Source organism: Tursiops truncatus, chromosome 13 (genome assembly GCF_011762595.2).
Source record: "Tursiops truncatus isolate mTurTru1 chromosome 13, mTurTru1.mat.Y, whole genome shotgun sequence".
Lineage (NCBI taxonomy): Eukaryota > Metazoa > Chordata > Mammalia > Artiodactyla > Delphinidae > Tursiops > Tursiops truncatus.
In genome coordinates, this window is record NC_047046.1 from 25864482 (window position 1) to 25881517 (window position 17036).

The window sequence follows — 17036 nt, forward strand, 5'->3', positions numbered from 1 at the left end:
TGGTAGTCGGAGTGACAAGTGGGTGCATCTGAGGTGCAGGGCTGTGGCCCCTTCCCCCCTTCAACTCCTGTCAGCTTTCTCCTGGGGAGCCCCTCTCGAGGCATGCCTTTCATCCCAAGGAAGGTTACAGATGCCCTGGTTTTACCCCCAGACATACGAGGACTTGGAAAACAGGGTGCTGACGAATGCAGGAGCTGGGGCTGGCGGGCAGTGGGGCCGCGCTGCTGCCCACCTGCTGGAAGGCCAGCGTGGACTCATCCCCGTACTGGCGTGTGAAATAGTCGTACATGCCAAAGTCGGTCTGGCGGCCCAGCTGGTCCCGAGAGGTACAGTCAGGGATGCACTCGATCACCCCGCACTAGGGAGGAAAGGCCGAGGCTCAGGCTGCGGGCACACCACAGGGCGAGGGACAGGGGCAGCGCCCAAGCAACTGCTTGGGAAACTTACACCAGGGGCGGTGGCCACCACCCGGTACGGAAAGACGAAGAGATCCAGGCCAACCAGCTGGAAGATGTTTTTGAAGAGGTCGATGATCTGCAGGGCCAGCATGTCCTGGGAACCAGGAGAGACTCAGGGTCGTAGTGGGCTGCTGGCTCCAGATGCCTGCGGCCCTGCCCAGTGAGGGGGAGGGGGAGGAGGGAGGGAGGCCCCGGTGAGCCTCACTGCCCACTGCTCCCTGGGCAGACTGCGAGGATGCACTGCCTGGCGGTGGGTGTGAGTAAGGGGCACCCATTCCCCCAGGGCAGTTCTCCCTGAGCAGCCAGGGTGTACAGCGGGAGGGGGGCCACTGGAGAGGCCTCCGGGTTTAGCAGAAAGCCCTGATGTACTCCAAGGCAACAGAACCAAATGGGGAACCAAGGATTCCTATTTCTGTGTGATGCTGAGAAGTGTGCCTGGAGCCTTGGAGAGAGGCGGGCCTGCCCCAGCCCCGCACACCTCCGGCCCTGCCCTGCCTGCCCAGCCCACTACCTGACGGCAGTCGTCTCCCACTTTGAAGATGGCTGCTTGCCAGGAGATTTTTTGGCCATCGGCCTCCTGCGTGCTGCCCTCATCCTCGGAGTCTGAGCAGCACCGCAGACCTGCACAGGGAGAGGGTGCCTGTCAGCGGCGGGCAGAGAGGCCCTCTGAGGATGCTGGGGGCGAGCCCTGATCATGTGCCTGAAGCAACACAGAACCTTAGGGATCATCTCTGCAAAACCCTAAAGAGGCCAACGAGGCCCAGCAGACACCAGGGGTCAGTGGGTGGGGCCACGGGGCCAGGGTCTCTTCCTAAGAACAGCTGAGGAGCAAGGACCCAGGGCCACACCCTTGTGCTGCTGTGCTCCCAACATTCATGCCCCCCCAGAACTGCAGAGTGTGATGTATGTGGCAGCCACAGCTGAAGAACAACCATGCCCTGTCCCGGGAAGAGGCCGGAAGGATCCTTCACAGCACTTCAGGAGGGAGCAGGGCCCTGCTGACACCTCGGCCTCCAGACGGAGAGAATCGACTCCTGCTGTGGAGGCTGCCAGCCTGCGGTCACTCTCACGGCAGCCAAGCCGACCAGTCCTCCCTGGGGCCTCTGTCACTGCACACGTGCCTGCCACCCCCAGACAAGGGCCCAGACTGACTGGCCGGAGGCTGTCACCGTTCATGGGGACCCCAAACTACGTCGGACGTGCCCCACTGACCTTCCTTCTCAAGTTCACTAACTCCGCATCGTTTCACCTTGAACTTAGCCAGATATGGGGCCTTTGCAGCGCTGGAAAACAAAACAGAATGGGGCGCAAGTGACAGGGAATGGGAGCCCGTGAGGGGGAGTTTGCGGGGGGTGCCTCACCTCTGCATGGGCGTCCCGGACTTGTAGTCGATGTCCAGCACGATGGCCTCGGGGTTGCTGGGCAGGTAGCAGCCTATGAGGGACAGAAGGGACATCCCAGGGCCCGACCAGGATGAGGCTTTCCCAGCAGACGGGGCTGTGCTGAGGCCTCAAGGGCCTTGCCTGCGGCACCGCCGACTCCTTGTTCCGAGGCCGGTAAGGCTGTCTTCCCTGACTCTGTGCTGTTTCCCTGGGCCCATCCTGACATTCCACATGGGGCAACCACCTCCCGCAGACGCTTCTCCAAGAGGATACCCTAAACCCTCAGCTTCTCAAGCCACTGGCCGCCAATGCCACAGGACACAGGAGCCCCAGCACCCACCCACCTGACACCCCCAGCTCGACCCTGTCAGCGCAGGTCGAGAGAAGACCCTTCCTGGTCAGGGACCACAGTTCCCCGAGCCCCCGGAGGTGGGGGTGCTTGAGGCGGGGTCCTGGTGGGAGGGACTGGGCCCCTGGGGAGCATGCAGGCCCCCACCTCATCCACCCTCCTTCCCTCGCCAGCCCAGCCTCCCTCAAACGGCCCGAGCTCCACTCTGCTCTAGAGCCCAGCTGGCTCCCCAGTGCCTCGGGGACACGACCCAGCAGCATGGTGTCCTCTGGGAGGCTGAGTGTTCTCTGGGGCGGGGCTGGGCAGGGCTCAGCACAGTCAGGAGAGGCCCACCCAGGGCCCTGCACTGGTGCCCACCACTGAGGTGGGCAGTGGGCAAGTGTGCAAGGCCAGGGTTTTGAAGAACGAATGTGTAAGACTTAAGAACGGAGAGCTGTGCGGTGACGTCTGGGTTCCCATCTTGTCTTGAAAAGACACGGATCTGACCACGTGGCAAGAGCAGCAGGGAGGGGGGCATGGGCCCCTTCATCCCACAAGCTCTAGCACACCTGGGACACCCCCGCTCCTCCCTAAGCCCACTGTGTGGCCTGTGTTACTTCTGTTACACTGGAGCTCAGGAAACTTCTAGAACCACAGCTGCCAAGGACAGGGCCTCGGCCTTCAGCTGTAGCTAGGAGAACCAAGAGTGACCACTGGCAGGGGCAGGTTCTGGAGAGGGGTGCCGGGCACCCAGGGTCCCCCAGACCCCCGTCCCACTGGCCTCGAGCACTGCTCACCAGGCTGCACCTTCACTTCAGACAGAGCCGACAGACAAGCCCTCTTCCTCTCGTCACCTTTAGGGTAGGGCCTGGAGAACAAGACACAGACGCTGGTGTCTGTGGCTTCGGGGCACAGACAGGCCCTCCTGTCCGAGGGCCCTAGCCCTGCACTCTGCCACCTGGGGCAGGGGAAGGGGGTGTGCAATGCTGTGGGGGTCAGGCTGCGGGCTACGTGGTTTACTGGCAGTGTGGCCTCGGGCAGACCCTCAGACCTCTGCGCCCCACAACAAGGCGAGTGAAATGGAATCACGCCTCTCACGTGGCAGAGGCCCAGGGAGTCCACGCTGACCCTCCATCTCTGCAGCCACGTTGCCGCTCTGCTTAGAACTGGTCAGGAGAGGACCATGGGACACATGGCCCGCAGTGATGGGGTAGCGGGGGAGCCTGAGCACTGGGGACAGTGTGGCGACTAGGCGCCTGGAGGAACAGCACTAGGGCTCCCCTGCTGCCTCCCCAGGCGCTCGGCCAGCATCCGCAACCCCGGGGCCCCATCCTGCACAAATGGGTGGCCAAGACGTCCAAGGTTGGCGTCTGCTCCACGTGAATGAGGGCCCAGGAGGTGAATCAAGAAAGGACCTTGGGGCTGCAAAGGAGTCTGGTTTCCCTAACACCACGGGGACCATCAGAACCTGGAGAGCAGATGTCCTCAGGCTTGGGCAAGACCCAAAGTGAACCTGAGATGTTGTTTTCTGTGCATCTGCTATGCCCACGGGGGCCCTGGACGGTGGAAGCAAACTCCCCGTCTGGCTGTTCCTTAGCGGGGGACGTCAGGAGTCTACAAAGCTCCTTGGGCAGCTCCCGCAAGTGGGGCCTGGAGAAGATGCCACTTACTTGATGATGGCTGACACGTTAGTGATTTTGTTGAAGAAGTCGAATTCACGCTGGTAGAAGTCCTTGGCCGGGCCAGACAAGGAGCTTGTGATCTCTTCCACCAGCTGTTCCAGGAGGTCGCCAATGTCAGCTGCAGAGAAACCGAGGGTGAGCCTGCAGTCCCAGGGACCCTCTCTCCAGACCCCACCCAGAGAAGGTCTGCCCTCCTCAGGGTGCTGATGCCCGTGAGGCTGTGGCGAGTGGAGGGCCCCAGGATCACGGATGCTCACGGGGGCCGCACCTGAAGTGTGTGGTGGTCTCAGGGGAGTACCTGCATCTGACTGTCCCCTCTTCCAGAGACCGTCATTTTTACTTGAAGGAGTGACTAAGAGATAAAGTAAAGTCACTCAGACGTAGACTTATGGCAGATATTTTCTTGAAAATCAATAAAATGAATCTGCCATTTAAGGAAAACAACTACAAAACTTTGTTAAACTTGACAAAAAAGCCTGACAGTTTCCCAGCACTCAGAAACGTTTCTGTCCTGTGAGGCAGCTGGGGCTCCACACACAGGATCTTTAAATACTGTGTCACGAAATGCGTCAGCACTGGAGACCCTGCCCTGCACGTTGGGTGTGACCACAGCGGGTGTTACAGGTCCTGCGAGGGGCGAGTGCAGGGCAAGCAGGGGCTGGATGAACAGAGAGCGAGGCTCATAACACGGTTCAGACTCCTCACTGCACTGAACCCCTGAGAAACCGTCCCGCCAAGCTTGGTAGCATTGGCGGGGAGCACCCATGGGGGCCTGAGCACAAGACACTCCTCCGTTTCCAACTATGGGTCAGCAAGGCCCAATCTCCTGCAGCCACTTCAGCCCAAACAGCATATTCTGACATGAAATGCAGAGGCAGAGTGAGGGGCTCTCGCACCGCACTGATGACCTCATCTCCCACAGGCACTAAAGGGGCCTGTAAACGTGTTAAACAATGCTACTCTTCTCGCTCACTTCTTTAAAAGTTATGTTTATGTGAGATGGGTCTCTATTTTTTTATTTTTTTTTATTTTTAATTTTGGCTGCTTTGGGGCTTTGTTGCTGCACGCAGGCTTTCTCTGGTTGCGACGAGCGGGGGCTACTCTTCGTTGCGGTGCGCGGGCTTCTCACTGCGGTGGCTTCTCTTGTTGCGGAGTATGGGCTCTAGGCGCGCGGGCTTCAGTAGCTGTGGCACACTGGCTCAGTAGTTGTGGCTCGCGGGCTCTAGAGCACAGGCTCAGTAGTTGTGGCGCACGGGCTTAGTTGCTCCACGGCATGTGGGATCTTCCCAGACCAGGGCTCAAACCCTTGTCCCCTGCATTGGCAGGCAGATTCTTAACCACTGCGCCACCAGGGAAGCCCTCTATTTTTAATTTCTAATGTTGGTGAGCATAAGGCCACATAAACCCAAGCTCTTTGAGGGTCTGTAGTTTTCAAGGGTGTGAGGGGTGTGAGGGTCCTGAGATGACCTGGGTTGGGAAGCGCTGCCCGTGGAGCTGCAGATGGAGCCACAGGGTCTTGGGGGCCAGGCAGGGGTCAGCGGTGGGAGTGGAGGAATGATGACCCTGGGCAGGTAGTGAGGACGGGGTGGGGTCCGAGGGACAGGCACTCACGGTCTTTCTGGTGCCCCTCTTCATCCACATAGATGTTCGTCTTCATGTTCCAGATGAACTGGTGTGCCAGGAGCTGGGACTTGGATGCTGCCCACAGAATATACTCCCGCACATAGCCCATCTGTAGGAAAGCAAGGTCAGCCCAGGCTGGCCACACTCCACCAAGAGAGGCCACTCTCACCCAAGCAGCAATGACTCCACGCTTGGCAGACCCAGAAAGAAGCGTGGTCGAGCGGTGCCGGCTGTGAGCACCTCTCCTGCGTGGCGGAGTTGAGCCTGAGTCCAGCTGGCTGGCCAGCCGCCGGGGTCTTTGTCTATGCAGGCATGCACCAGCTTTTGTCTCCTCTGTTCCCTCCTCTGGACTCTAAGCCCTGGACTCTAACCAGCTTCTGCTGTCGTCAAGCATGACGCGTGGGCAGGCGGGTTTCAAATGCGCCCCTGTGGACTGCTGTCTAGAAGACGCTGCCCAGTGACGGACGGGTCCCAGAAAACCCTGCGTCACTCCCAGCTCAGGCTGAATTCCCATGTTCTAGGTTACAAAGGCAGCTGGCCTTTCTGGAAGACTCCTGGGGTGCAGCCTCTCCCTCCCCACAGTCATTTGCGGCCCATCTGGTAAAGTATTCCTTGGACAGATGTCCTCAACTTGGGTGGGTGGGCTTCCCAAACAGGTCAAACTTCAAATAACCCAATTCTAACCCAGCAACTAGATCTAAAGATGAACCATGAATGTGCAACCTCCAGTGCAGGGTCTCCAGGCTTGGCCAGGGCATGGGGTGTTCTGGGGCCCTGTGGGCCCAGGGCAGGGGGGTGTATGGGCAGGAGCAGGAGGGGTAGACGCTGCTGCCCTCAGACGCAGGCTTGGGTGTGGCACTGTGATGAAGCGCGGGTGGTGAGGGCTCCGGGCTGTGGTCACCCCGTGGGTGTTTTCTGGCCAGGCCCTTTGCCAGGCCCCTATGTGCATGTACACTGTTAAGGCTGAATTATCCACCCCCACCCCCCATTCATATGTTGAAGTCCCCCCCCACACACAGAATGTGACTGTATTTGGATATAGGCCTTTAAAGAACTGATGAAGTTACATGAGATCAGTAGGGGGCCCTGATCCGATCTGACTTGTATCCTTATAAGAAGAGATTAGGACACAGGCAAATGGACAGCCATGTGGGGATACAGGGAGAAGCCGCCGTCTACACGGCAAGGAGAGGGCCTTGGGCAAACCAGCCCTGCTGACACCTGGATCTCAGATGTCCAGCCTCCAGACTGTGTGGAACGAGCTCCCTGTAGTTTAAGCCCCGAGTCTGTGTACTTTGCCAGGGTGGCCTGAGCTCACTAATACACATGCTGTCTCCTCCAACCCCTTGGCCACTCCCCCCAGGAGACGGGGAGCTGGATTTGGGAGCTAGGGGACCTGCTGAGACCCCCATCCAGCAGGTACGGGTCCCAGGCCAGGTCACCCACCCTGAAGAAGCAGCCGGCAATGTTTCCAGAACCTGTTCACCCAGCACAGCAGGACTGGGCCTCGGGTGCTGGATGACCACATGGGGGTGAGAGACCTCGGGCCCAGGTCCCAGCTCAGTGGCCCTGCTCCTGGGCTCCGTCCCGCTGCCCGCCCGGCCCTCCAGGCTGGTCGGCCTGTGCTGCATGCCTTACCTTGTCATACCTGAGGGCCTGCACAATCTGGGGGATGTAGAACAGGATCGCATCCTGTGTGGTGGGGGAGGAGCAGTCATGACTCAGGAAGGGGTGAGAGCACCAGGCAGGACAGGGGTCCCAGGGCCCCACCCCACCTGGACTGGCCCTGCTGTCACTCCACCCCCACGACACGTCCTCACCCTCAATCAGGCCTGCCCTCTGTCCCCCCGTGGGGCTGGGCAGCCCCCCGAGGTCGACCCAGCAGATGGGCTCACCGGCGGGAAGGACCGAAGGACTTTGACCCCGTACTGCGCCGTGAGTGGGTGCGGCGGGTACATGCTGGAGAAGTAGGACAGGCCTGTGGGTGGGTCTGCGGGTGCCCAGCACAGCACATGGCTGAGCTCGGGGGCATCGGCGTCGATGGTGTGCCAGGTGACCAGGAACTGGGGAGGAAGAAGGGAGTCACAGGGATGGCCCCAAGGAGTGAAAACTGCAAGGCATTTATAACAGCTTCTGACACATTACATACAACAGCACAACTTCAACCAGGGTGAAATACACTCAACGTTTTTCTACTGTAAACACAGTAAATGTTTCATCCGAAGAGTAGATAACACAAAAGATCAGAAAAATCGTGGTACCACTGAGGTCAGTGGGTTTTGGTTGTGTTCCTCGCCTCCAGGCATCCCTGGAGGCAGTTTTGTTTCTGTGCACTTAGGACCAGGCCTTGGCACGCTACCCGCCATGCTACCTTGATGGCTTCGGGGATGTCACTAACGGCTCCTGGGTCCAAGCGAACCAGACGGGTCACCTCATTGCCGATAGCTTCTGTGTTTTTGAACCTGCAGGCAAAGAGGGTGTGGGTGGCAGACATTGAAGACGGGGGCTGGGGGAGCCCTGGACTAAGTGATGTGGACCAACACCCAGTGACATCTGAGCACTGTGGCTACTGACATGGTGTTTACTGTGACCAGCTGTGACCCAAGGGCAGAACTCCTTGGAGCAGGAATGATCCTTCCAAGGACACCTCCCTTGGCCTGGCCCCCAAAGCACCCATCCACGTTGTGGCACCCGTGGGCCAGAAGGCACGCTAGCAGGTGGGAGGGTGGGTGCAAAGTGTTCAGGTGTGACCGCCCAAGGCTAAGGCAGGCAGCTGCTGCCTAAATACCGTCAGGCTGCGATCCTGTCCTGAGGAGGACTTAGGACTCGAAGAAGGAAGCAGTAAGTATGCACCATGGGCTCCGGGGAAGAAAGGCCCACCCTGCACGCAGGCACATGGAGTCTACTGGGATTCAGCACAGGGGGCCTGGGAAGCCCCTCTCAGCACCTACCAGCCTGAGTCCTGTCCCTGTTAAGAGCTGCCTCAGGACAGCTCACAGGACACTCGGTTGCCAGCCGCCCCTCTGAGTAGCCTGCTGCCTGAAGATGCCACCCAGGAACCAACCCAGACCCCCCAGGCCTACCTCCCAGAGTAACCACAGGTGTTTCCTTTCCTCATCAAACAAGGTGAGGCCCTGGGGTGCCCTGATGTTATCTCCTCGGGCTCCGGGGTGCTGGGCCCCTGGCAGGACAGACCCTACCACTGTACAGGACTGGGGAGCATCTAGGGCTACGATGGCTCTTCCCTTACAGTCCTTGGCTGTGACACGTGCCCTCCCCCCGCCAGGTGCCTTGTGCTGGACCTCCGGCACGGCCTCTCAGGCAGCCCACCTGGCTGGCAGTTGCACGGCCAGATGAGGAGAGATGTTCCAGGCGAGGTTCACATTGTCCTTCCACTGCTTCTCGCTCAGGCTGATGTACTTGGACCTCCAGTTGGCCACGCTGCTCTCTCCAGCCTGGTCCAGCTCTAGCTCTGGGGCTGACAGTGGGTTGTACCACGTGATGAGACGCTCGATCTCAGTGGCCTGGTGAGGGACACAGACACAGATGTGCCTCTGCATGGCCGCGCCCCTCCCCCACCCCAGCGCTGCAGGCATGGCGCACGGGCCTCACCAGCAGGGACAGCAGCAGCGTCCGGCGCTTCATGTAGTACTTGTGCAGCTGGGAGCCCCGGTTGGTCTTCTTGGACATGCCTGGGGATGGGGGTGGGGAGGGCACAGAGTGTCCCTTGGAGCTGCTCTATGACCCTGAGGACCCAAGGGACCCGGCAGCAAAGCCCCACCGACCTGACTTCTTGGAGATGGTGGACATGCCGCTAGACAGCGGGTAGGTGTTGATCCAGCCCTGTGTAGCCTGCTGGCGCGAGCCAACTGCTATGTCCAGATTGCTCCGGGTGTCCTGGTTATCTGTGGGCAGACACAGCATTCTAAAAAGAGGTGTTTGGACCTTCACCACAGACAAAGCAGCTGTGGGGGAGCAGGTGGGGGAGACGGCCGGTGACGGCTTCCCTGGACGAACCAGGCGTCTGCAAAGTTCCTCATGAACCACTGCAGATGGAAGTTTTCTAAAGTGTGTTATGTTCCCCTGAGCCCAAAGCAAAGCAAATCGAGGAGCCGCCTTGATCAATTATGGCACTGACCTCCCAGTGTCCTCCTACATGGCGATGACTCGGGGACCCGTGGGGACAGATGGCAGGGCTGCCTGCCCTGCTCTGAGTGGAGCCAAGAGCTGCTTACAATCACTGTGCCTGCTTTTCCCTTTCGTGGCGGCCAGGCTGTCCATGTGGGTCTGCCTGCAGAGACACGCGCCTCCCCCAGCCTGGGCGCGTGACCAGCTACATGCTTCAGAGAAACAAGAGCAGGGCTTCCGCCTGTGGGGCGGCTGCTGGCTCCCACTTCAGCGCCTTTCCCTGACCCCGTCCACCCTCCATGCTCCAAGATGCAGCTCACACGTCACCTCTTCCAGAAAACTGCCCCTGGTCCCCAACTGCTGCAGGGCAAGTGCCTGGAATCAGGGGACGTTCCCACGACCCCCCATGTTGGAGTCACCTGCCGGTAAGACTGGCCCCACCAGGTGACAATGGACCGTGCCCTATCCCTCCCAGCACATAGGCTGTAGTCCAATACAGACTGTCGGGCATGCAGGGGGCCCCTGAGAACGGCCCCGCGCTGGGAAGTTATACCGGGGGGTGTCTGCCTGTCTGCTTGGAGACCCTGCCCTCCTTCCCGCTCCCCAGCAGCGGCCAGAGAAGAGGTGACCGGGCAGGCATGGGCCTCTGGTGACCATGCAGCACAGCTGAGGCTGGGGCTCACCTGGGGGAACGAGCTGGCTGGCGGTCAGGTACTTCTTATCTGAGAACATGGCGGTCCAGAACTTAATCATTATGCTTATGTCCTCACGCAGCCTCTTCTCTCCCTGCGTAGGGAACTTTGGGGGACAACTGCAAACAGCCAGGGACGAGGGTGAGTGCCAGGGTCTAGGAGTTAGGAAGCGCGGCAAGGTGGGGCGTGCAGCCTCCTAATGAGAAGTCGGGCCACTAAGCCGGGGGTCGGCACCCAGCAGGCCGAGTGACCCAGGCCTGGGGGCTGGGGGTGGGGTGGGGGCAGCACCTGAAGTAGTCGAAGGCAGTGGAGTAGATCTTCTCGCGGAGCACGTTGCGGATGGTCGCATTGGGAAGCACGTCCGCGTGTAGGAGGGTCAGGCCAAGGGTCAGCAGCCTGCAAGAGGGCCCCGGTCAGCGAGTGGCGCCTCCTGCAAACCTCTCCCTGAGCTCAGGGCCCACCTGCAGGCGGCAGAGCCCTCCCGCCAGGGCTGTGGATCGGGCAGGTGGTCACCTGTCTCGGATTACTGTACCCTGATGCCTTACGAAAGGATTTTTAAACCTTCACTTTTGTTGGGGGGAAAACGACATGTGTGTGACTCTGCCCCTCGGCCAGAAGCTTTGGTCCCACAAACTGCAAACCACTCCCTGAGGTACCATCACCTACGGGGACTACGAAGGTAGAACTCAGGTTCTAAGAACAATCTGCTTGGATTCTGCAAGATCAGGGCTGCCCTGCAGGCATCTGCAGACGCGCTGGTCAGGAATGGGCAGCCCTCCTGCTCGTCTCCATGGCCACTTCCCATGGCTGGGACGGTCCAGCATGGATCCTCTCCTACTAACCCATTCTCGTTGCAATTTGTAAAAGTATAGGTCCACAACAGACTGAAAATTAGGGAAAAAGAAAACTAGCCCTTGGGTACTGGTTTGAGAAGCACGGCCCGAGGGCGTGCCCAGTGGGCTTCAGGAACATGAGTCAAGAGCTCAGGTAGGGGAACAGGTAGAGGGAGTGGTGCCCACCTGCAGGGGCCCCTCACCCTCCTTCCATCTGACCCCCCACGTATCTGCAGGCCCAGTCAAGCGCCCTCCCCATGCCAGGCCAGGCCCTCCTGCTGTGTACACAGCGCCCCTGACCACCACACCTGGTTTGAGGCCCACTGGGCCACATGCTGCCTATTGGGGTGTGTGCCCTCCCCCCGGTGTTGCTGGTTTTGCACAGGGCTTGGTGTGCAATTGGCACAATCGGCCTCAGAGGGTAATGGGCCTGAGCTGTCACACCAGGCTCTGCCACACAGCTGGCCGTTTTTCCCTCTCCAGTGTGTCACCAGAATCCTTTTGCTGCTGCTCACCCCCAGTGTTTGGCTGGCCGGGTCCCCACATGAAGCACCTCCTGCACACTTCCCTGCTGTGGACAGCACGCTGCCCCATGTCCTCAGCCCCGAGAGGGCATGGTGGCCTCGGCCATCATGTGCGGATGCCTTTCCCAGGGGCCCTGCATGTACTGGGGACTCGGTCAGTTTCTGGTGAACAAGTGACCAACCACAGGAAACCCGGGGGAGCAGGCCCTGAGGTGAGCTCTTACTTGAAGCGGGGCCCGATGGCCGCCACATGCCGGTTCATGCTCCCCGCAGTGCCCCCAATGCTCAGAGACATGGACCGCTGCAGTAGGCTGGAGAAGATCTCCACCTGGTCAGAGCTGCAGTACTTGGCAATCTCGAACCGCTGCACCAGGAACTGGACGGAAAGGGATACGCTGCTGGTGGGGCCATGTTGCTGGCAGGGCCAGGTGGCCGCCCACCCTCGAGCCACCACTGCCTGCCAAGGAGGGGCTCAGGCCCACAGGAGGGCAGGTGGGGTCTGCGGGGCAAAGGGACGAGACCGGCGGGGCGTGGGGAGCGAGATGGGCCAGCTACCCCCGAGGTGGGGCAGTCTTCAACCTGGAGTCCCGACCCCGGGGAAGAGTGGGTGGAGCACAGGGGAGACGGGGGCACGTACATCGATCCAGATGCAGTGAGGGGTCACCTCGGGGGCACAGGGTTTGGGCTGACTGGCTTCCGACGCAGCCAAGGGGTCTGCTTCCTTTATCTCCGCAGAAAACAGGCCGAACTTCTGCTCCACTGTCATCTGCCAGGCCCCCGCCATCTCCCGCATGAACTGCAAGAATGCAGGTGTTAGCCCCTCCGTGGGGCGCAGAAAAAGGCTTGCTGGTTTTTTGGGGGTTTTTTTGCGGTACGTGGGCCTCTCACTGTTGTGGCCTCTCCCGTTGCAGAGCACAGGCTCCGGACGCGCAGGCTCAGCGGCCATGGCTCACGGGCCCAGCCTCCTCCCGGACCGGGTCACGAACCCGTGTCCCCTGCATCGGCAGGCGGACTCTCTACCACTGCGCCACCAGGGAAGCCCCCTGTTTTGTTTTTTTAATCATAAAAGGAATATATGCTCACTGAACAAAATTTAGAAAACCGAGGAAGGTATGAAAAAAAAAAATCACTAAGATCTCCCCATGATCCCACTTTCCAGCCTTTTTTCACCAGAAGCCCCTCCTGGACCATAGCCAGGAGGTGTCCTGCTTTGTGGTGCAGCCCACCTGTGACAGCACTGCCTGGAAACCACGCAGGGGAGGCCGCCTGCTCAGGGCCTCTGGGCTGGCAGTGGCAGGGGCGTGGCGGGCTCCAGAACCCAGTTCCTCCTCTCCACCCCCATGGACCCCACACGACACCTTTATGCCGCTAACCAGGCTCAGGGAAGAACTGTGGGGGCCGCGTGGAGCCTGTGACCCCACCAGCCTGGGTGAGGGGTTCGCAGGGGAGCAGCCTCTGTGGCCTGACAACAGCCAGCGGCTCCTTCCAGGGCATCCAGAGCCCCTGCGGGGACACGGGGACCCCATCCCTCCTCCCATTCCATGGCTGCTCAGGGCGCCAGGCAGCCAGTCTCAGGTCCCCTCGCCCACTCGTTAGCAGGAGTGAGCAGTGGGAGTCGGGGCAGCCCTGAGGAAGAAGGCAGGGAGGTGATGCTCGCCTCTGCCCTCCTCCCTGCCTGCAGGCACAGAAGCCATCTGGAGGCCATGAGGTGAGGACAGAGTCCAGCGCAGACAGAAGCCCATCCACGACACAAGGATGGACTCCCGGCGGTCGCCCCTGCAGCCAAACGTGTTGCAGGGTGGAGGGTAAGGGAGCAGCCCACCAGGTTGCCTGCCCACCATTTGTACCCCCGTCCTGGTCACCACCTTGGCCAGGGCCTGCCTTCCAGGCTCGGGGCATGAGTGTGAACAAACACAACTCAGGTCCAGGCTGAGTAGAAGCAGCCTACAGACTGCACGGCGCTCTCCGCTGGGGGCAAACAGCTGTGAAGGGAAGCGGGGACGGCGTGGCGGCATTTCAGGCAGGGCGGCTGGGGAGACCCCAGGTGGAGGACACAGCTCAGACCAGCCCTGGAGAAAACCTGTTTGAGGACAGCGCTGCCGGGGAGGGAGTGGCACCCGCAGTCTAAAGCAGGAGCCCACCGGGGCCGGGACAGCAGGGATTGCAGGGTGCCTGTGGCGGCAACAGGGGGCAGAGGGGCCTTGCTGGTTAGACACCGTCCACCTCTGCTCTGAGTGAGCACAAGCAGCATGGACAGGTCCGGGCGTGGGAGGGTCCTGATCTGATCCATTTTCCTGGTTCCTCTGTGTAGAGAAGGTGGAGGGGTCTGGGGGGAAAGCAGGGGCTGGGTTGTCTCCAAGTGCAGGGGAGAGACAGGGGCTGGGCCGGGCTGCTGGGAGGTGGTCAGATTCTGAAGATGCTTTAAAGATAGAAGGTAGACCTGACAGGATTCACTAAGGCTCGCCGTGGAGTGTCGGGGGGCAGAGAGGGCCATGAGGATTTTGTCTGGGCGTTTACAGACTGCCGGACGGTGGGGGCCAGTCTGGGCCTGTGCTCTTGCTACGGGTTACAGAACCAGGGGACCAGAATTCTTTCCTGTCTCAGTGGAACGAAGGCCCAGACCCTTGTGCTATATGAGACCAATAAGATTGCTCGGGCTTTATCTCCCCACAAATGCAAAAGACTCCAGCAGCACCCGCCTCTGAGTTGGGGCTACGAACGATTTTTGTTTCCTTCTTTGTGCTCATACCTTCCAACTGCTCCATAACCAGCAAACATTGGCAGATAATAAAAAAAATGAAAAACCAGGGTGCAATGATACTAAAGACATAAAAATATAGGGGAACGGCCCCCACTTCGGAGTGTGGAGCATAGCTGGGCCTGGACAGCAGATCGTTGCAGAGGCCAGGAGCAGGGAGACAGACAGCCTTCAGCCCTGAGCCAACAGCAAGAGCTTGGTGACACCAAACCCACACATAGCTGTCGGGCTGTTGAGGAGGGCAGGTGAAGAGCTGCCAAGAGCTGCTTTCCAGAAAGAGATCACATTTCCCTGGGAAGGATGAGCCCAACAGCCCGGGGCCAGCACTAGGTCTGGCACAAGTGGTGGACGGACCTGCCAAGGCCGAAACCTCAAGCCAGCCAAGCTACTGATGATGGCAGAGGGAGGGGACAGACTGGAGTCTGACAGACCCCAAATGACGTAGCAATTTGCTTGGCATAAAAACCCCTCCTTGGGGACTTCCCTGGTGGCTCAGTGGTTAAGAATCTACCTGCCAATGCAGGGGACACAGGTTTGATCCCTGGTCTGGGAACATCCCACATACTGCGGAGCAACTAAGCCTGTGTGCCACAACTACTGAGCCTGTGCTTTAGAGCCTGTGAGCCACAACTACTGAGCCTGCATGCCACAACTACTGAAGCCCGCGTGCCTAGAGCCTATGCTCCACAACAAGAAAAGCCACTGCAATGAGAAGCCCGCGCACTTCAACGAAGAGTAGCCCCTGCTCACCGCAACTAGAGAAAAAAAAAAAAAAGGAAGATGTGAAGGTGTGATGTAAAGCAGGAAGAACCCACCCTTCTTGCCAAGATGAGCCCCTCGGGGGTGCGGCCTTCACTTCAGCCACCAGACACAAGGAGAAGCTAAAGCAGCAGGGCCCCTCAGTCTCCACTGTTTTTCTAAACACAGTGTCAGGTCCACAGTCACAAACTTGAACACAGATGACCCTGATGCTAGAACTAACCGACCAGATAAGGATTTTCAAATAATTATCATAAATATGTTTAGAGATTTACCAGAAAAGATAGAAAGAAAAGGTGAAGATACAGAAATTCTCGGGAAAAAAATACAAAGTATAAAAAAGAAATACAAAGTATAAAAAAGAAACTGAAATACTAGATCTGAGGATTATGATATCTGAAATAAAATACATTAAAAATGGTTTAACGGGCTTCCCTGCTGGCACAGTGGTTGAGAGTCCGCCTGCCGATGCAGGGGACACGGGTTCGTGCCCTGGTCCGGGAAGATCCCACATGCCGCAAAGCGGCTGGGCCCGTGAGCCATGGCCGCTGAGCCTGCGCGTCCGGAGCCTGTGCTCTGCAACGGGAGAGGCCACAACAGTGAGAGGCCCACATACCGCAAAAAAAAAAAAAAAAAAAGGTTTAACAACAGAATGAATAAGGCAGGAGGAAGTACTAGGGAACTGGAAGGAGGCCAATGAAAATGGACCAAAGCGAGAGAAAGAATGAAAACAACCCAAGAGAATGCTGACGACCCTCGGACACTGCCATCGTCACAACATCTGCACCACAGGCATCCCTGGAACCCAAGTGAGAAGGGGCGAACCAGGTAAAAAATATATTTAATGAAATACTGGCCTGAAACTTTCCAAGTCTGATGAAAAACCTGACATCTCTAGATTTAGGAAGTTCAAGGAATCCCAACATAAAATACACAGAAAACCACACCCAAGCACAACAGAGTCAAACTATTAAAAATCAAAGATAAAAAAACCCTAAGAATAGCTAAAAGGAAAAACAAACAAACAATAGCACATACTGAGAAAGGATGATAATTTGTGGATTTCTCCCCAGGAACAATGCAAGCCAACAGATGATAGATGTGTGTAACATGCCAAAGGCAACTTAGGATCACAGACCCAGGAAGAACAGCCAAAGCACGAGATGAAGGTGAACTAGGCTGCAAGTTCACTCCCTCCACCTGCAGCCCAGGAAGCGCTGAGGAGAACTACAGACCCAGGCTTACACAGGTAAGTGAGGACGGGGAAACGGTCTGGATACACCCATAAGGCTTAGGAAAAGCATTTGACAACACAGACAGCACTGTTACAAGGCGTGTATCACACACAGCAGTGAACACAGATGAAGACAATACACGCACGGGTCCTGACGGAGCGGGACGTAGCTGTGACTGAAGAGCCCCTGCCCTGCAGTGACAACAGCTGCCGTGAGGTGGGCCAGGTCGGCTCATCCTCACAAAGACTCTGCGCAGACCCCTTGCCATCACCCTCGACACACAGGCAGGGACCTGCCCTGGAACCCTGAAGACAGCACAGCCAGCTAGGCGAGAGCCCAGACCCAACCGACTTCCCTCCTGAGGGGCAGGGGCCAGTGTCTCTGCTCCCCACACAACTGACTTGGCCCCTCCACAGACGCCCGCCACCGTGAGCTGGACACAAACTCCGTGAGGAGGTACGACTACGGCCGGCCACCTCCACGCCTGGAACACTCCAGTTCCATCCTTGGAAATTATCCAGCTGACCCTCAGGGGCAAAAAACACAGAACACTCCTTCTGACCACTTATCTCATTATCTTAAGAAACTCAGAAAAAACATGTCAAATCCCATTACTGTGAAAATTAATGGGATC

General features: G+C 58.6%; 1 protein-coding gene across 11 annotated transcripts in view; it reads right to left on the minus strand.

Moving 5' to 3' along the window:
- The window catches only part of PI4KA (phosphatidylinositol 4-kinase alpha), a 95008-nt gene that overhangs the window by 3075 nt on the left and 74897 nt on the right, over positions 1-17036 (minus strand). For 4 of the 11 annotated variants that reach the window (XM_073790397.1, XM_033837370.2, XM_033837369.2 and 1 more), the window contains 19 exons: positions 12288-12446; positions 11875-12026; positions 10582-10689; positions 10285-10448; positions 9259-9378; positions 9086-9165; positions 8804-8997; positions 7845-7935; positions 7369-7536; positions 7112-7165; positions 5462-5582; positions 4119-4202; positions 3839-3968; positions 2966-3036; positions 1820-1892; positions 1671-1741; positions 970-1079; positions 448-552; positions 158-358 (listed from right to left, as the gene is read on the minus strand). In XM_073790397.1, the coding sequence (XP_073646498.1) occupies positions 158-358; positions 448-552; positions 970-1079; positions 1671-1741; positions 1820-1892; positions 2966-3036; positions 3839-3968; positions 4119-4202; positions 5462-5582; positions 7112-7165; positions 7369-7536; positions 7845-7935; positions 8804-8997; positions 9086-9165; positions 9259-9378; positions 10285-10448; positions 10582-10689; positions 11875-12026; positions 12288-12446 (2256 nt within the window). Of the gene's footprint in view, positions 1-157; positions 359-447; positions 612-969; positions 1080-1670; positions 1742-1819; positions 1893-2965; positions 3037-3838; positions 3969-4118; positions 4203-5461; positions 5583-7111; positions 7166-7368; positions 7537-7844; positions 7936-8803; positions 8998-9085; positions 9166-9258; positions 9379-10284; positions 10449-10581; positions 10690-11874; positions 12027-12287; positions 12447-17036 lie in introns of all 11 variants that reach the window. The other 7 variants (XM_033837375.2, XM_033837373.2, XR_012325276.1 and 4 more) reach the window with 6 other exon arrangements.